This window comes from Apteryx mantelli, chromosome 2, assembly GCF_036417845.1.
Source record: "Apteryx mantelli isolate bAptMan1 chromosome 2, bAptMan1.hap1, whole genome shotgun sequence".
Classification (NCBI taxonomy): Eukaryota; Metazoa; Chordata; class Aves; order Apterygiformes; family Apterygidae; genus Apteryx; species Apteryx mantelli.
The window spans coordinates 93,805,220-93,825,563 of NC_089979.1; the positions used below are offsets into that span (position 1 = coordinate 93,805,220).

The 20,344-nt window shown below is 36.7% G+C and overlaps 1 protein-coding gene across 2 annotated transcripts in view; it reads left to right on the forward strand.

Moving 5' to 3' along the window:
• The window catches only part of RECK (reversion inducing cysteine rich protein with kazal motifs), a 75,321-nt gene that overhangs the window by 28,252 nt on the left and 26,725 nt on the right, over window positions 1-20,344 (forward strand). The window contains exons 6-13 of one of the 2 annotated variants that reach the window (XM_067291072.1): window positions 1,056-1,103; window positions 10,628-10,661; window positions 11,456-11,653; window positions 12,082-12,349; window positions 13,816-13,995; window positions 15,002-15,214; window positions 15,929-16,065; window positions 16,675-16,815. In XM_067291072.1, coding sequence (XP_067147173.1) covers window positions 1,056-1,103; window positions 10,628-10,661; window positions 11,456-11,653; window positions 12,082-12,349; window positions 13,816-13,995; window positions 15,002-15,214; window positions 15,929-16,065; window positions 16,675-16,815 — 1,219 coding nt within the window. Of the gene's footprint in view, window positions 1-1,055; window positions 1,104-9,931; window positions 10,072-10,627; window positions 10,662-11,455; window positions 11,654-12,081; window positions 12,350-13,815; window positions 13,996-15,001; window positions 15,215-15,928; window positions 16,066-16,674; window positions 16,816-20,344 lie in introns of those variants that run through there. The other variant, XM_067291073.1, reaches the window with a different exon arrangement.

Below are 20,344 nucleotides of genomic sequence, written 5' to 3' on the forward strand. Positions count from 1 at the left end.
CAAATTTGCTTTGTATGTACTTTTAATTTCAACTAACCTGGTGCATAAATATGAGTTTATTTGCTTTTTAATGAAATGTAGTATTGACGAAGCTGTGGTTTCTGCTTTTTCTTAAGCTTTACATGGATTGTTTGGTTCTTAAAAAGAATCACAGAATCACTGAGGTTGGAAGGGACCTCTGGAGATCATCTAGTCCAACCCCCCTGCTCAAGCAGGGTCACCTAGAGCACATTGCACAGGATTGCATCCAGGCGCGTTTTGAATATCTCCAGAGAAGGAGACTCCACAACCTCTCTGGGCAACCTGGTCCAGTGCTCTGTCACCCTCACAGTGAAAAAGTTTTTCCTCATGTTCAGATGGAAGTGTCTGTGTTTCAGTTTGTGCCCGTTGCCTCGCGTCCTGTCGCTCGGCACCACTGAAAAGAGTCTGGTCCCATCCTCTCGACACCCTCCCTTAAGATACTTGTACACGTTAATAAGATCTCCTCTCAGCCTTCTCTTCTCCAGGCTAAACAGGCCAAGCTCTCTCAGCCTTTCCTCATAAGAGAGATGCTCCAGTCCCCTAATCATCTTTGTGGCCCTTCGCTGGACTTGCTCCAGTAGTGCCACATCCCTCTTGTACTGGGGAGCCCAGAACTGGACGCAGTACTCCAGGCCTCACCAGGGCTGAGTAGAGGGGGAGAATCACCTCCCTCCACCTGCTGGCAACACTCTTCCTGATGCAGCCCAGGATACCATTGGCCTTCTTGGCCACAAGGGCACATTGCTGCCTCATGCTTAACTTGGTGTCCACCAGCACTCCCAGGTCCTTCTCGGCAGAGCTGCTTTCCAGCAGGTCAACCCCCAACCTGTACTGGTGACTGGGGTTATTCCTCCCCAGGTGCAGGACCCTGCACTTCCCTTTGTTGAACTTCATGAGGTTCCTCTCTGAAACATTTAAATGGATTATGTATTCATGGTTATCACAGTTAATATAAAGGTAGAGTAATTTTTATTTTGCAACATGATTTTATTTTCATTTTCTACTATAAATGAAGAAATTTAACTGTCTTTCAGGCTTCTTCAAAGAATGATGTTTTAAAAGTTTGCAGAAAAGAATATGAGGTATGTATGTATGTGTCTATCTTATTAAAAATCAGCTGTTTTATAAATTCTGTAAATGTATTTCATAGAAGGGGAGGGAAGTATCAGTCGTCTTAAAGTAGTATTTCTGGATATACTCATTTCTGTTCAAAAGTAAACTATCTCTCTCTACAGTTTCATAAACATGCAATTATTAGACTTGCCTTTTTTACAGACTTGCATACATCTTAATTTGAATGAAAAAGATGCAACTTTTAAAATGGTGATGTGGATTCTAAAATAGTTTGTTTCATAGGAATTTGTCTGCCTGAAGTAGGCATTCATTTAGAGCACTCGTTCTGTCAGAAACATTTCAACTTCTATAACGGAAGATTCAGCTTTAAATTGACCTAAAGAAATTAACATAGAATCTTATAAATAGACTATTTAATATAAATTCTTTAGAATTAATAATTTTATTAACTTCAGTGAAACTATATATTCTAGCAATTATTTTTACTGTTCTGCTCTTAAAATTAATCATGAGAATATTTTCAGAAATCTGCCTTCATCCATATTCTTTTTAACACAAACACGTTGAAGAAATGCTATTCTGATAGGACTTTCTTTCCTTTCAAAAGGTTTCTTAGTTAAAATCCAGATCCCTTCTCCCCCCTTTCATCACCTTTCCTCCTACCTTCTGCCCTAAGTTAGGTCATCCTGCATAAATCCTGTTCATAATCAACAGTGCAGGACATCAAACAAATTTCTGTTCTTTGGTATGGGCAGAAATGTAATGTCTTTCCTATTTCCAGGAAACATTAAACAAACTTTTTTTTCCCTTTGGTTCCTTTATCAAAATAATGTAAGGAATATTTTCCTAAACTCTTCATTATTGAAGTTACTGTAGTTTGTTCTCTTGAAAATGAACTTTCATTTTAAGTAGTTCTGTCTCCTCTCATGCTGTGATATGCTATACTGTCCCCACCTGTAATCTTTCCCTCTATTATGCTGGTATGTCTCCTTCTTTTTTTCTGGATTTCTGCATTGCTGTAGGAGGTTGACCAATATATGTTGAAGGAGAACAGGAAAGGAAAGGTAAGAGATTAAAGAATACCTACGAAATGGCCATCTTATTTACTTTTCCCAGCTCTTCTTTTTCCAGTTTTTGTCTGGAATTTTGGAAAGTGGGTCCTTCACTCTTATTCAAGAATGATCTTGCTATTATTGGACAGAAAACCTTAATTCTGTCTATGTGCAACACTTTTAAAGAGAAGAGGGAGAAATTCTTAAATGATAGAAGGAGAAATCAGTCTTTCAGATGGAAAAGAAGGAAAGGGTTTGGGGGTTTGTTTTATTTTGTGTTTTGTTGTTGTTTTGTTTAGGAGTATTAGAAGTGTAGATAGGGATATTGTATTAGGGACAGAAATGAAATATCTGGCATGGTGGATCTTCGGTGGTTACAGATTTTTGTATGAAAAAGGATTAGCCTAAATATCCAGGCTCACTAGTACTCATGGAAAAAAGTAATTTTTATGCTCTCAAGAGACTCATTGCATGTGTAAAATTCAAGGAAGTTTTGCCTAAGACATGAGATTCCAGAAACTACTTCTGGTAGGAACCTGCACTGTTTCACACCCTAGTCATTTTTCCTCCTTCTTATTTAAACATTTTTTTCTTGGTGTCCTGGTGAATATGTTCTGCTCTTTATGTGGTCTATAAGTAGCTTCCATGTCTGTGACTGGTACCACACTTCAAAATCAGTTGGGTTGGTTGGGGAGGAAACTGAACAACTGGGATGGAGTGGCTAGTTAAAACTGAAATAGTTGACAATCAGAAACTATCTGTAAATCACATAGGTGCAATTTCATACCGGATGTGTTTGCCTTTGTGTTTAAGACTTCATACTTCATTTGCTAAAAAATGCGGATCCAATTGGGAATTAGTTTACAATATCGATTTTAGGGCTTGTTCATCAGATTTCAAGTCTGTTACTGAGGTATTATATGTATGAGTATATGATGTATAAGTAAAAACTAGCTTAATTAAGAATATAAAAGTGTAATTCCTTTTTCTAAAATGTTTTCATAGTTTACTAATTTTCGTAGCTTATGATAGTTGACTGAACTGTGCTGAGTACTTTTCAGCAGAGTTTTGAGATTAGGGAAGCAGCTTCATGAATTACCCCTTTAGCTTCCCACTAGGTTAGTGAGCAAGAAATATGCAGTAAGTCTTTGAGAATAGGCCACAGTGTTCAGAGCGGCAAAAAAAACCCCACAGAAGATAGCTTAAGGCTTGAGGTTGCTAAGCAGAGTTGCAGATTGTATGGTATCAGAGTCACTTTAGCACTGATGAGCCAGCTTTTCCCAAGATTAATTGAAGATTCTCTTTCTGTTGATCATATTTTTCTGGATTGTTTTTACTTTAAATGTAACCTGTAATTCTTGTCATTTGGACATCTTATAAGTAGATGATGGAGTAATGAGCTACTCATTTTTGATCAGTGCATCAAAGATTTTTAAGTGATGCCCTATTATTTTTTCAAGTAGCACTATTTGTATTAATTTTAAAATTTTAACACAATGTCTGAATATTTAAAAATGTTACTGAAATGTATCTTCATCAGCTCCTTTTGAAAGATTTTATTTGGGGGGTGCTCTTTTCCTCCTCTGCTTCTCAGATAGTTGTTTTGTCTTCTTTTCATTTTCTGTCTGGTTGTGTGTATCTCATCTCTTTTATCTTTCACTACTTCTTCCAGCTTTCTACTATCCTGTTCATCTTCCTCTAAAAAGAAGGTAGGTAATAGTCAAAGGAAGAAGAAAAAAAGATGTGGAGACTGTGTGTAGGATTTTCTGATTTTTACTGTTTTAAAAGCTTTGTGTGAAGTTGAGGTTCATTTTGAAAAAATTACATGGAATACATGCTTGGGGGAGTAACTGAAACCAGTTTATAATGCTTGAAATAAGCTTTGAAGGCTTCATTATCATTTTTAAGATCACTGTTCTTTCTGTTGTGTGTGGCAAGGGCAGTGCTAGAATTCCCATTACAGATTGCAACTCGAAGTCTATACACTGCGTACTAGGAGTTCCTCTCTCTGCACTTGTGGAACTCCAGTTCTTACTTCTTTTCTTCTCATGTGTTCTAAATAAGCCATTGTTCAAGCTTCTTAAGTTAATGGGCCTTATAAGAGATTTTCTTCAGCTGAGCAGTATAACATCTGCTGCCATGTGGATGAAATGCAAGTGGAAATGCTCTGTGTTCTTCACTAAAACTAAAAACTAAAACTATTTTTGACACAATATCGAACACTTATGATGGCCCTACGCTATTAAAAGATATTTTTGTTCTCACAGATTTTAACAGTGTTTAACTTAATCTGACTTTTTTGTTTTCCTACAATTTTTAAATTCAGAAACTTCAAATGCAGTGCCTGCAGCTTCAAGTGCTCCAATAAGTATTCAGAAAAGTATTCACTGTGCTACAGTATTGGCTTGTTTTATGTTCTAGGATCATATGACGCAGCTTTAGGCTGAGGTTTTAGTGAATGCTGGCTACTAATTACCCCTTCTGAAAAATGCAGTCAGCAGTTTTTGGCTCTTATCTAATTGTGCTGATTACTCAGAGACAATAAATTATAACTGAAGGAGCTGTTTAGAACATAGTGTAGGAAAAGGTTCCAAAAATGTTTTAATGAACTCTTAAAGTACATGCCTGTGTGTGGCCTTGGAATGTACTACTTAAGAATTGGGGCAGACTCTGACCATATACTACACATTCTAGTTAATAGTATTGTTATCTTGTCTTATTATCTTGGTGCTTTTTCTCTCTGTTTTTTACTGTTCAAAGAAAGTTGGTAGAAAACGCATTGATCTTACTGAAATTTAGTTCCAGTGATTTTGTTTTACCTTACTGTCCATTTCTGAAAGTGTGTTCACTTCTTCACTGTTTTACATAGTTGAAGAAAATCTTGGCCTTAACTGTTAATTTTTGCATGTTTTCTGAGTTCTAAATGGATGTGCACCATCGTCTAAATCTTCAATTGACTCCACAAAACCTTAGTACGTTTTGTGGCTTTAACTTCTGTTGATAAATTCTAAGGTTGAATGAAGTCAAAGACAGATTAACAGGACTTTCATTGCTATTTTCACAGTGAAGCATTTGGTTTTCTAGAGTGTTTGTAATCATAGTTAATACTTTTAATTTAAGATGGCCTTAATTGTATAGGATCTGTTGTCAGATAGTTTTAACATGGTTAATTTCCCTGAGACAATAATACTAAATTTATTTTTCCACTAGAGTTAACGTAATATAGATTCCTTGATTTTTCAGGGAGGAAAATGAAGCTTTGATTTTTAGCAAGATTCTCTTATTTTCTGCTGTGAAAAAATAATTTCATTGCTGTTGTTTTTCATTCAAGGGAATGGTACAAAAGGCAGCAATTTAGAAAAAATGTGCTTATAATACAAAAACACGTCTTATGATTCAAAAGACTTCTTCCTTTACCAAAATGCTTTGCTCTGTGTGTTTGTGTGTGTGCATTTTGTTTTTTGAGCCGTTACCTGCAGCTGATGAGCTCCAAAAAGAGTGAAACCAGTTAGGTGCTGGCTAAAATCCTGCTTCAGGAGTTTCCAGTGGGGAAAACTGAAAAACATTCTATGCTGGATAAACTTTAATTGCCTTTTCAGTTTCCATAACACCAAAAGATCTTTGAGACTGTTTTCTTAAGGCATGAACACCTGTGTTGCTTGTGTCTGCCTGCCTCTTTCCATTCCTTCCATTTATAGTCTTAGTAATTTTAATGACCAGTTTCAACCGTTTGGTAAAAAGAGAGAAGTCTGAAAGAGGAGATTAATGTGCAAGTAAAACAAATCATTCTATGTTTGTGTTCTTTAAATTTCAATATTGCCATCTCTGTTCACTTAATATTTCATTCAAAAAATGAAAATGGAGCATCTGTGTGTGTGTTTGTGGTTATACTATTGCTTTTATCCTCATTTTCCCAGATCTTGATGATTTTGTTCTTCCTTTAAGCAGAACTTCCTTTCCTATTCCTTTTCCCTTTACCTGTATGTCTGTTTTATCTTTTGCTTTGTTTCTTCTCTGTCTTTCTGTTCTCACAGTGCACCGTTTCAAGAGATGTTGGCAATATTAGGTAGCAGATTCAGAAGGAAGCTTGAATGGGCAGAAAAGCTGCTAGTATCTTAAATGTAATTGTTACTTGATTAAAGAAGGGGATTAACCCTGTATTCTGTAATGAAGTCATGGTTAATCACACATGTCACACTATGACTGTCTAAAGCTGTTATCAGCTTAATTTGACAAATAAAGGACTACATACTATTTTTTCTAAGATTCTCTCATGTCTACATAGCTATGCTTTTCATATGTGTGCCTGTACTTTCTGGGAAACTGAGCGGTTGTCCAGACCTACACAAAGAGCAAAGTCAGCACCTTAACTAGCACTGTATTCTGTGATGGCTACAGTTTCATGAGATATGGTGAGTTGCTTTAACAGCTCAGTGCTGCTGAAAAATTTGTTCCTGCACCCTCCTGTGATGCCTTTTTTTCCACACACTTCCTCTCCCACCACTACCCATACAAATACACTTCCGCTTACCTTATTCTGGCTCTGGTATCTGGTAGGTCCTTCTATGAGGTGTTTTAAATTCCTAGCACAAGAGAAAAAAAGGAATGTTTTCTGCAGGCTCACTGAGAAAAGTCAAGTCATGGAAAGATGACTGTTGCCAGAGCTGGTGTATGGACGCACGCAATAATATAGAAGAACTGGGAACAGGAGAGAAGAGCTGAAAACAAAGGGGAGAAGAAAAGCAAGACTACCTCCTCTTGGTAGAATATGAGCTGTTACAGTGATTCAGCAGTCCACGGAACTGCAATTTCAAAGTACAGAAAGAGGAAGATTGTTTACCTGGTTAGAGGACCCTGTTTGTTTCACTAAAAAGGTGTATAAAATTTTACCAGAAGAAAACCTTGCCCCAACTTGAACCTTTTTTCGGAGGATGAACACTAGTAGACACCATAATTTTCCCAATATTTTGGGCTATTTTTGTGTGTACTTGTGACGATTTTTAGCTGAGTTTAAAGCAACTTCACATCATGATTCTAAGTGTTGTTTGTATTGACTGACAGTATGTTTAATGCTTAGTTATAACCATGACAGACAGACTTCAGCCTTTTCAGCAGCCTATACTGTACTTTCATTAATGCATTGTGACAGTAACAGTATTGGTTTGCGCCTGACTGGCTTGTACACCACTTTCCAAGGCTTGACGCGGGTTGGGTGGGGAGGAGTCCGATTTCAGTGGCTTCTGAGGACAGTCAGTTTTGATCACAGAGATGTTGGTTATGGCAGTTCCTATCTGGCAGTTCCTATCTGACAGTTCTGCCATTTTTGATACACCAAGGGTCCCAAAGAAACTGGGTGGCCACAGTGAAACAGTGGTTATCTGGTGACCATTGTCTGACATCTATAGAGAAAGAAGCATTGTGTTGTAAAAGTCACATGAGCCTTTAGGCAACAATATAAATATGTTCTTTACTTTGCAAGTGTAGGATGGTGATTCTGTCTGCATCTTCTGTTTTCCCTAAGTTCTCTTTTTCCTTGTCCCTGTTACACAAATGAGTGGATGATGGGATTTGCTTTGTGGGTAGTACAAAAGGTAAAATCTGAAATGAATCAGGTGAAAGCTTGCTGCTGGGATGAGAAATGTTGCTGCAAATTCATTCATAGTCTCGGGGAAATTCTGCGGTATCCATGGTTTAAAATAATACAGAGCTCATAGGAGTTGTTGCTGTTTCTTGGGAGTAAAGATGTAAAATTTGGTAGGAGATATTAAAATAATAAAAAGAAAATATCTAAACTGTTACTTTGTGAGTTGTTGGGCCATTGTTTTCCATTAGGCAGCCCTTTGAATTTTTGTATGGTTTGGATGAAATGTCTCAATGGACCTGTGTTTTAATTCCCTGTCACTAAAATTATAAGTAGCTGATGTTCATAGATAATTAACTTACATTTTTAGGTTAGATTTGTGTTTCTCCTCTTAGGGTCCTTATTTCAATGCCATATCTGCCATGGTTTATCCCGTAAATGCCTTTCTGACTGTGTATAGAAGAAAGTGATGTTGCTCAGTATAAGATTCAGTGTTGGGTCTGTCTTGTTTAAAATCCTGCCTTTGAGTGAGGTTTCCTCATTCTTTTGTTGAGAGGCTGCAGCACATCTTATATTTTTGCTGTACTAAAACAAGATTTTAATCCCATACTATGTTTGTGGATTGTTCTACATGTTTGTGTTTTCTTGTTCAGATGCTACATAGAATACAAATTTATTTAATGAGAGTGGTAGGTGAAATGGAGGAGATCAGGAACTTTATGAAGAACTTTTTATGAAGAAAATGGTTGTGTGTTTTGTCTCTGTTAATCATTTTTGATAATCTTGCTTAGTGTTCCAGCAAGGTGTGGAGGCAGTTCAAATTCCTCTGCTTTTTCATAATTATATAATTTTAAAGTCTGATAATTGGCAACTATATTTTGGAATCCAGACTTAGAACTTCATGCTGTCACTGAGTTTCAGAAAACTTATATGCAGTACCTCCTTTTTTGAGAGGAGATCTGTGTTTTAATGTGGGAAAGAAAGCAGCTGTTTTGGGCAAGAATTCAGAATGTAGACCCTTTTTTCAGTGAATTGTCTTTAGATTAATTTAGAGTGCTCTGAAGCAAACCAATTGGATGTGTGTCCTCCTTCTTTTGTAGATTAAAATGTTATATATCCCCCAACTGTACCTTTTGGCTGCTGCAATTTGAGGGAGTTGATGGCATGCTTCAGGCAGTGTTTGATTTGGATATAATTTAATTGACTTCATAAAACTCTCCTTTTAGAAATAAAGAATACATTCTAGACTTATCTAATGTCCTTCATAAATACATATTCCCTTTGGTTTCCCACTCTGACACCTTTCTGGATGCAAATGTGTGTGTGCATGCTTGCGTGTACGCTCTTACTTGCACATATATGTACACTAGCTAGTTCTTGACTTCTCTGCTCACCTAAAATTCCTTGGTCTGCTTCACTTCAGTGTCCTTAAGTTGGTTCTCCTTCACATCAGCTTTTTTTTTTTTTTTTTTTAAGGGATGTGGAACTATATGCATTTTAACCTAGGAAGTTTGTGCTTTCTATGGTAAAGAGCTGAATCCTTTCTTATCCTTTCTTGTTGAAAGAACACAGGCTTGGTACTAGTTTTGTCATTTTTGCTAAGCAGAGCTTACTTTGCTTAGTAATTTCAAAATGTATTTAACTGTGGAGGTCAGATCTTGGCAAAGGATTTAGTTTTCATTTAAAATATCTGGTATCTAATATTAATTTCTGTTATAATAATTTAACAAAAGAAGTTTTTAAATCGACGCATGTTTTCTTGGAGTCTTTTCAACCAGTACTACACTGTTTATAGCATGAGTCCAGAAGAGCTAATGTAAATATTTCTTGTTTTTCAGTAAGAGAGTTATGGAAGGAAGCAACACATGAAATTCCAGATGTTTAAAAATTACTTCCTTTCTGTGAACTTAAGTCCCTAAAGTGGCAAATAAGGTCATTGTATAGGTGTATAAAAACAATCTTGGTAGTCTTTCTTCTGTGACAAGAATTTAGGCACCAACTTTTGCAGATGAAAAAAATCCTAAAAGCTTACTATTTATTCATCTAACGCTAAGGAGATTTTATCTGAAATCAAAAGTTAATTCCTTACACGACAATACAAGAACAAGATTTGGTCACTGGAAAAAAAAATTTCCACTGACTGTGTCTTGTTCCTTTGCTGTCACACAAGGAATTGCACTTCTTCTTTTGAAGACATGCTGCTGGCTGGAACACTTTCATTGAGCTGAATACGTGAGCCCAAATGTGAGAGGAAAGGAAGCCAGACATTCTCTCTGCGTGGGAAGAATTCGGCCAGCGATGTTGATTATTTCAGAGTAATCATCGATGAGATGATTGTGACAGGTTTATACTTTATAGTATAATTAATATCAGTAAGGCTGCGTTTCTAGTGTGATGCATGTTGTGATCAAACTACACAGTGATTAAAAGTCCAACCTTGAAGTGAAAATTGGCAGCTTGCTCCATTTAACTTTGAGAAAAGCATACAAAATCACCATGCATCTCAGTTCTTGGCTTTAACTTGTAAGCCATATTGTTGAATTTCTTAAGATTTTCTATTTGCATGTGTTAATGTGCAAAGTTTTCTTTTCAACATATATTCTTTAAAATAATAATCAATAAAACATTTTGGTACATCGTATTCCAGGGTATCATTTCTGATGTAGTCTGGAAAAATCTTCCTATTTAGTTGATTGAATATTTATGTATTTCATTAGGAGTACAAGCAGAATTTTCGTTTGCTACTTTCGCTGTTTTTATACGGTGTTTTTATTTGTTCCAGTTTAGACTGAATTAGAGCAGTAACAAAATTGAATTGGCTCCTAATAAGAAATGACTGACACTTGAATATTCATTTGAAGTTTTCTTACTTGTAACTGTATTTTTGTTTTGTTTTCAGAATGCTCTTTTTAGTTGTATTAACAGAAATGAAAGTAAGTATATAATGAGTAGTTTCTCCTTTTGTTTTTCTTTCAGATCCTTCTTTATAACTTTCCTCTCTAACATTGAAGAAATTCTGTAGGTCTTTGTTTACAAATCACATGAGTTTAGTTCCATACGACAATTAACCTCACACATAAACATACTTGCTCAAGCAATAGGAGGATTGGACTGCCTGTATAATTTATATAAGTATTTAACTTGTATATCACCATTTGTTTTATCTTTTCTGTCATATTTCAATAGTTGCTTAGAAGCACATTAGTTCTGTATGAAGGTTCTATTGATTGATGTCTCTGTAGAAAAGAAATGAGTGTCTCCCAGAATTAATTCTAGTAAAATTATTTCTCAAGAGCTGTATATTTAATAACATGACAAAAATGGATGAATCAGAATGATACCCTTTCTGAACAAGTTTTTGGATACTGCTTCCATATTTATTTGTCTCCTATTAATTTTCGTCTAATAATTCAATTAGAATACAAGTCTGGTTACTTTAAATAAAAACAAAACAGCTGAAGACTTGCTAGTGACTTGAACTTTGATTTCAAGACAGAGTTTTGGATCTCTTTTTTTTCTCCAACCGAACACAGAAACATGCTTTGGCTAGTTACAGATAGGCACGGTGTTTCTGTAGCCAGAGGTTGTTTTGATGATGCCTAGAATTTGGTGGCTTGTTCCAGTAATATCTTGAGCATCATTCTGTGGTGTACAGATTTGCTTGTTTTTATATATAGGAACCCATAGGTTTTTCTGTTTTTGTTTTGTGGGTTCTTTTTTTCCCCAGTGGGATCAGTTTGTTGCAGTTATGCAGGTCATCATACAAACTGTCGGGAATATTGTCAAGCAATTTTTCGGACAGACTCTTCTCCTGGTCCTTCACAAATTAAAGCAGTTGAAAACTACTGTGCATCTATTAGCCCTCAGCTAATACACTGTGTGAACAACTATACGCAGTCATATCCAATGAGAAACCCTACAGATAGTAAGTATAAAAATTACTTCATTTATGAAAATTATAAAAAATACTGAAAATGCTCGAGGATTTTATTGTGTAAATGTTATTATATAAATAGTATTATTGTATAAATCTGCTATATAGATTATATTACTACATGTTTATATAATATATAATCATATGCATTTATACAATGATAAGTTTAGGTGTATTGCTGTTTTGGGGGGGGGGGTTAATAATGAGTTTATAAATTCTACGTATCAGTTCCTGCTTTTCTTCATAGTTGATTCTGTTTGCATTTAAAAGAAGGAAAAGAATCATCGTTACCTGAGTTTATTTTAAAAAATGTTCCTGTAACACTTTTCTCTAAAGGCTAATATTTAATGTGTCTTGGTTGTTGTTATATGCTGGATAATTAACATTTTTTGATATATATATATATATTTTTTTAACAGGTTTATATTGCTGCGATAGAGCAGAGGATTATGCATGTCAGACTGCTTGTAAAAGAATTCTAATGTCAATGAAAACAGAGCTTGAAATTGTTGATGGACTTATAGAAGGCTGTAAAACAATGCCTCTTCCTCAGGATCCACTTTGGCAATGTTTTCTTGAGAGTTCAAGATCTGTTCACCCAGGAGTCACTGTGCACCCTCCACCTTCAACAGGCCTTGATGGGGCTAAGCTCCATTGCTGTGCTAAAGCAAATTCTTCCACCTGTAGGTCAGTATCTCTCTTCCCTCATTTCCAACTGTGAAAATGCTTCAGAAGTTGTCTGGTGCCAGCCCTTTGCCCAAATCCTGCTATGTAAGTCAAGTATTGACTTCTATGAATTGTTAGAGAGAAACAGGTTTAGGTAATCTGATGAGTGTCACATTCTGCCCAGTGCTTTGTTCTCATCTCAACAAGTACCGTTTTGTGAGAGGAATCACACTTTTCCATTTTCGGTGCTAACTTATTTTAGCAGAAACACTAGACCAGTGCAATCTGTGCTTTATTTGTGGTGGTAGTAGCCAATACTGCAACAAGCTGAGGAGGCCTTAACCAGATGCTAATGAGAACTAAGGGGAAAGTGAACAGTACGAAGTGTCAAATGCCTGATTGCTGCATGTTAAAAACCCTGGCAGTATTCTTTAAAAAATACGATTTAGATTGTCCATGAAACATTGCCTGGGCAATATATTAATTAAATATTGGAACTAACTATTCCCATGTTAAAAAAATCTGACTTTGGTCAAATAGTTGCGTGCTTGCAAATAACTGTAATTGAGGTCTTTTTATATAGAGTGGTTATCCACTCTAAAAAGTGATAATTATGGCCTTTTAAAGGCATGTAATGTGATAAAATAAGCATGCAAAATTTCATTTTGAGCTGTTGCTTTTTTTTGCATTGAAGTTTAACTAAACAAAACAATTTGAATACAGCAGGATCTTATAGTAAAAGTTTTGTAGGAGGGTCCTAGAATTATGTTATTTCACAGAACATTGCAGCATAGGGCAGTCGGTGTAATGTCTTTTTGTTGCTTGCTTTGATATTCAGTTCTGAAAATTGATCCTTCCTTTACATATTCAATACAATAGACTTTAATAGTACAGTGAGGTTCCATATCTTCATTTTGGAACGGCTTCACAGCCACTGTAAACAAAGTGGCCTGGACATTTCTGACACCAGGAAGGAACTCAAATGCAGGCAACGAACAATTCATCTGCCTCAAACATCAGGGTGAAGGAAGAAATGTAGTTTTGTTTGCCTGGTTTTTCTGTAGCAGGAGAAGATGTGATCTGAAGTTGAAGGATGAGATTAAAATTTCTTCACTGTCATGTCAGCCTGGTTTACTACACATAAAATTGGCTGGGGTAGTTCTCACCTCATTGGTTCAGGTTTCCTGCAAACTCCAGCTTTGTGTTTGTGTTGTGTATTGCAGTTTTATACTATGAAGTTTTTCAGTCTTACTAGCTTAAATATTTGCCAGCGTTCTTAAACAAAACTGGAAAATTTAGAAAACTTGCCAGTAGAGTGGGGTTATATGAGCACAGAATTTGGATAATCTTGCTGATTTTATGGGCACTAACGCAGATTTCTACAATTACTTTAGGCTACTGTGATGAGCAGAGAAAACTATAGGTTCTGTTATCATATCTGAAAGACTGCTATTCTTTTAATTTGATTTTTCTTTATATTTTTTCAGAGAGCTCTGCACTAAGCTTTATAGTACGAGCTGGGGCAATTCACAGAGTTGGCAAGAATTTGATCGCTTTTGTGAGTATAACGCAGTTGAAGTTTCCATGTTGACCTGTTTAGCAGATGTACGAGAACCTTGTCAGCTGGGCTGTAGAAATCTTTCTTACTGCACTAATTTTAATAACAGGTAGGAGAGAAACGCTGATTATTTTATAAAGGATTTCCTGTGCTTTGAATAAAAAAAAAAAAAAAAAAAAAGTTTTTTTCAGATGAATTTTTAGATTGTATGTCACTGTCTTTCTGTAAATCTTTTTTCAGGTAACAATTTTAAAATAAATAAGTTTTCTTTAGAAGACTTTTGGAAATGTATTTAAGCGTCATTACAAAGCTTACTAGAATAAAAGCTAACCTGTGAACCTGTAAAATGTCATCCTGTGTTAGCAGCATATTCTTCTGTCTTATTGTATAAACAATTAAGCCATGATTGCTGGGTTGCTGTGTATTATAAAATATGATTGCAACGCTTGTTAAATTTTTATGTTACCCTAACGTTTTCCTGAGAGTATTAGGATTTATCATAATGATTTACTCTTTTTCAAAGTTCCTTTTCTTTTAGAGATATTTCTGCATTTTTACACCCTACAGGGCAAAATCAGTGATTTAAAAATGCTGTCTGAATTAATAGTTGCAAGGTTACAAGTTAAATAGTTTTAGAATTTCAAAAGTATATTTGAAATTTTTCTTGTTAGTTAAGATCTCTGGCTTTTCCTTGAAATAGTATAGGTGGCATGACTATTATTACATGAATAATAGCATATATCTGTGATAGATGCAGTCTGGGCAAAAATAAATTATAAAATTTGCATTAGTGATTCACCAGGAAACATTCACACAGATGTTCCTAATATTTAATTTTTTTCTTTTAAGTCAACCTTCAGGTAAAGGGAAAAAAAAATTAAATGGTATTTGATCCAAGAGGTAGAGGTAAGAACAGAATTTCAGCCTTGAGATTTAAAGAGCTTATTTTCATTCAAATATTTTTCAGTCTTGCTTAACTGTGGAGGGGATTCGTGTCTTTTATGCTACAGAAGGCTTAGCAGTATCAAGGTGGTAGAATTCATACGGTGAAAAGTGAAGCATGTGCTGTTTTCCTTTTCTTGTATACCTGCCATATCTTAAATTCTTTGTTCAAGACCAACAGAGCTTTTCAGGAGCTGCAATACTCAATCAGACCAAGGAGCTATGAATGACATGAAGCTGTGGGAAAAAGGAAGTATTAAGATGCCATTTATAAATATTCCTGTTCTTGATATTAGAAAATGTCAACCAGAAATGTGGAAGGCGATTGCCTGTTCACTGCAAATTAAGCCTTGCCACAGCAAATCTAGAGGAAGTATTATCTGCAAGTAAGTACCTTTAAAAAAAATCAGTTGAGAGGTTCTGCTGAGGGTTTCCATGAGAACTGAAAAGCTGCTATATGGTGTGTGGTTTATACTAGAAGAGACAAACATGGAAGGAATGTGAGCTTGTATAGTTCCTATTTCTTGAAACTCCTACTTGCTCTTCATCACTATAAATTGAAGGTGCTTGCTTGTTAATGAGAGAGATGTATGTGCTTCCATTGTAAAGCTGATTTTTTTTGGGCCATCTGTGCTGTTTGTAAACCTTCTTTCCTCTTTTTTAATTTTTAATCTATTGGTGATTTTCAGCTAGTAGAGAGAAAGGTCTTTGAAAGATAGGAAGTTCATTTAAAAAAAAAAATTGAGAATAGGTGATTGGGTAGAAAAGAGAGTGATTAATAGTACAGGTAGGGAGGTATGAGCTCAACTCTTATTAAACATTAATAAAAGAAGGAAATGGTTGGTCTTGAAAGATACGTTCATATGAGGCCATAGAAAATATACACTGACCAGTCCAAAGTAAAGCAAGAGCAGTGTAAACAATAGTTCCTGTCTTTGCAGCACAAATTTTTTTCTATTCATATATGTAAAGTTTAGCATCTACAAACACTTTGTTGTGGGAGGAGGCAGAAGGGGAGAGGTGTGGTTTCGGGAAAGAGAAGAAAGTGGAAAGCAATCTTTTTCTTTAAGTAGTGTTTATGAAGTTCTGTTTATCTGAAGATCAGATTGTGTAGAAATACTCAAGAAATGCGGAGATCATAATAAATTTCCTGAAGGCCACACAGCTGAAAGTATTTGTGAGCTCTTATCTCCAGCAGATGACTTGGAGAACTGTATCCCTTTGGATACATACCTGAGTAAGTATCAACATACCTATGCAACAAAATTAGAAACCAAGATGCTTTGAATGCTTACGATTGCTTTTAATCATTCCCGTTATTTCTTTTAAAGAAAACTGTAATTGTGTTGAATTTGAGAAGTAAAAGTATTTATTTAGCATTTTAGAGAAGAATTGCTTGTTCAGATTGCCATATCTCACTACATTAATTCCTTCTGGTTTTGGAACTTCATGCAATCAGTACTTCTGTACTAATCTGTATCAGATGATAATCTGGCCTTGTGGCCTTCATGGATTGTGGGTTTTCTCTTGATTAAACTGCTGGTCGTCATCTCTTTGTATATTTGTCATGTAGACAAAATTCTTGAGGAAACAAGATAAAACAAATATATTTTTGTTTGTGAAGAATAATTCAGGTTACTATTTCCAGGACTAAGGACTTAGCTTTTGAAATGAGTTAACAAATTAACTTGACATTTCAAGCTTCTACAAGTGTAATTAAAAAACAGTAAAGATTTCACAGAATTGTCAAAAACATTTTACTTTACTGAGTACGAGAAATGTCATGCTTTATTGCAGAAATATAGACCTCGTGAATTACTATAGATGACCTGTATTCTGTTTTCAGGCCCAAGTTCTTTAGGTAACATTGTAGAAGAAGTTACACATCCATGTAATCCAAATCCATGTGCAGCTAACCAGTTATGTGAAGTAAATAGAAAAGGATGTCAGTCTGGAGAACTGTGTCTTCCATATTTGTGTGTTCCAGGTAAGAGTTTTGGACTTCTGTTTATGTGAGTTTTGCTGATAAATATATGGTACTGAAACTTTGTTGAAAGCTTTAAAATGAATTGCTGATATCTCAAAAGAGAAAGAACTCTTATTACAATTATCTCATCTTTTCAAAAGCTGTACCCAGCATTCCAGCTCTTTTCAGTTTTCTGTATGTTCTTATTTTTGTTGTCCACTGAAACAAACATCATCTTATCAGTTATATTAATTTTGCTTCAGAATAAATAAATATCCATATGTGGTCTCTAAGCATTCTGCCTGCTATTTAAGATTACAAAAATACAGCACTGCAAATACAGTGCAGTTCACTGCTTCTACGGACACCAGGGCATGTATAGTAGTATTTCCATTTATTATTAGCCATATCGTCATAATTTTCTTTATTGATAATATAAATGGACTTTGTATCTTGCCTTGAAATTAATGAAAATTGGGCTATCAGTCTTGGGACAGCATTCTGAGGGCTCTGAGAATCTGATCAAATGCAGGGTGACCTAGGATGTGCACTTGCATTGGCAGCAATTCTGATATAATATTAAAGATCAAGATGGAATCTTATGTAGAGTTGTCTCAAATCCTTCTTCATAGGTCAGACCAACTTCTCAAAGTTTCTCCAGAAGTTCGCTGGTAACTACTTCAGGTCTAAGTATATTAGTACCCAAGCTTTTTCTTAAGGGCTGTACTGTTGCTCCAACCTCTTCCCTTCACTCAGTTCATGGTGCCAATGTTTAAGGCTTCGGAAAGAAGTGACATGCAACATAGTAGATTTGCCTCTTTCTTCTTTCTAGTATTTGATTTTGCAGCACTGATACAGCATGTCTGAACTTCATCTTTAATGACTGACTGCACTGTTAGTTCATTGTTTGAGTAGAGAAAAAGGCAGAACTGCAAGACAGATAAGTTCCTTGTCTCTCCCAAATCAGTAGACTTGTAGTTTGGGGGAGAGTGACACTGGATTTGGGAAAAAAGATAAGCAGGAATAACCTGTCTTTTAGTGCTGCCTTGTCCTTCTACACAAAGCCCACAGTACTATCTTTCATTAAAGATGAAGAATGGAGATGCAGCCCTCATAGCTGACATTATTTCTGTTGCTGCTTCCTTGAGTGAAACTTTTAATGTAGGTGCACCTCACTAGGAAGGCATTGACGGCCATTTGGGAACTACTGCTTAGAGTGTAGGTGTCGTTTAACTTCTGCACTGGGCTTAAGTTCTGAGCTGATTAGAGAGAGCCTTGTGTAGAATGAGTTTCAGTAATCTAACTTTTGAAAGGGCAGGTTTGGGTGGTAATGATGACAAGAATTTAATCTGTAAAAAGAGGTGGCAGACTGTAGCATGTCCAACTTCTACAGCCACTTCATTGTCCTACCTTAGACACCTGTAGTGCTTTTCACAATTTTAATTTTAATTTTGCTTACGAAGATTAGTTTGGGTGAGTATTTCCAGGACTGAGGACTTAGCTTTTGAAATGAGTTAACACATTAACTTGACATTTCAAGCTTTTCCAAGTATGGTTAAAAAAATAAAAAAGATTTCACAGAATTGTCAGAAGCATAATTTTACTTTACTGAGCACAAGAAATGTCATGCTTTATTGCAGAAACACAGACCTCATTTAAATAACTACAGATGATCTGTGTTCTGTTTCCAGTCTCAAGTTCCTTTAAAGCAAAAGATACCATACTGTGACGTGAAGGGTCACCTATGTTTCTTGAGGCAAGAAAGAAAACTTGCATTTGGTGACTGCTTGAAAGCATGTCCTGGGAGAGACGGATGGAGATTTTTAAATTGAATTACTTGAAATATGCCCTTTGCTAGAGGAAGAGGCAGAGAACATTGTCTTAGCAGTCTCCCACCAGTTTTCTGAGCTTTTTTATTCCTGTGGTTCTGTGGCTGATTAGCAGTTTCACAGAATCACAGAATAGTTAAGGTTGGAAAGGACACCTGGAGCAGGGTCAGTTAGAGCAGTTTCCCCAGGTCTGTGTCTGGTTGAGTTTTGAGCATCTCCAAGGATGGGGACTCCAGTGCCCAATCACTCTCACAGTAAACAAGCGTTTTCTTATGCTCAGACAGAATATCCTGACTTTCAATTTGTGCCCGTTGTGTCTCGTCACTGGGCACCACTGAGAAGAGTCTGGCTCATCTGTCATCTTCACATCCTCCCATCAGATAATTGTAAACATTAAGGCCCCCCCCCCCCCCAGCCTTTTCTTCCCTAGGCTAAACAGGCCCAGCTCTCTCAGCCTTTCCTCATATGAGAGATGCTCTAGTCCCTTAATCATCTTAGTAGTCCTTCGCTGCACTCGCTGCAGTAGCTTCATGTCTCTCTTACACTGGGGAGCCCAGAACTGGACACAGTCCTCCAGGTGTGACCTCACCAGAACTGAATAGAGGGGAGGGATCACCTTCCCTCGACCTCCTGGCAATGCTCTTTCTATTGCAGCCCAGGATACCATTGGCCTTCTTTTCCTCAAGGGTGCATTGTTGGCTCACGGTCAACCTGTTGTTCACCAGGACTCCCAGGTCCTTCTCTGCACAGCTGCTTTCCAACTGGTAGGCCCCTAGCAAGTTCTGGTACATGAAGTTATTCTATCCCAAGTGCAGGACTCTGCACATCCCTTTATTGAACTTCATGAAGTTCCTCTCTGCTCATTTCTCCAGCCTGTCAAGGTCACTCTGAATGGCAGCACAACTATCTGGTGTATCCACCGCTCCTCTGTTTCGTATCATCTGTAGACTTGCTGAGGGTGCGCTCTATCCCATCATCTAGGTCATTAATGAAGATGTAAACAGTATTGGACCCAATACTGGATACACCACTAGTGACTGGCCTCCAGCTGGACTTTGTGCCACCGATCACAACCCTCTGAGCCCAGCAGTTCAGGCAGTTTTCAGTCCACCTCATTGTCCACTAATCTAGCCCATATCTCATCAGCTTGCCTATGAGGATATTATGGGCGACAGTGTCAAAAGCCTTGATAAAGTTGAGATAAACAACATCCACTGCTCTCCCCTCATCCACCAAGCTAGTCATCTCATCATAGAAGGCTCTCAGGCTGTCAAGCACAACTTTCCCTTCATAAATCCATGCTGACTACTCCTGATCATCTTCTTGTCCTTCTTGTGTCTGGGAATGGTATCCAAGACTAGTTGCTCCATCACCTTCCCAGGATCGAGGTGAGACTGACCAGCCTGCAGTTCCCCGGATCCTCCTTCTTGCCCTTCCTGAAGACAGGAGTAACATTTGCTTTCTTCCAGTCCTCAAGAACCTCTCCTGATCACCACAACCTTCCAAAGATTATCAAGAGTGGCCTTGCAATGACATGGGCCAGCTCAGTCAGTAGTCATGGGTGCATCCCATCATGTCCCATGGTCAAAGTATGGGCAAGTATGTACAGTTTAAGTGTTTCAAATTTCTCCAGTGATTTTTAATTACAAAGAGGAAAACTGGCTTTTGCTTCCCTTGTATCTCACTAGTGTTTGAAAAGCTCTTCTGAAAGTGGGAATAGA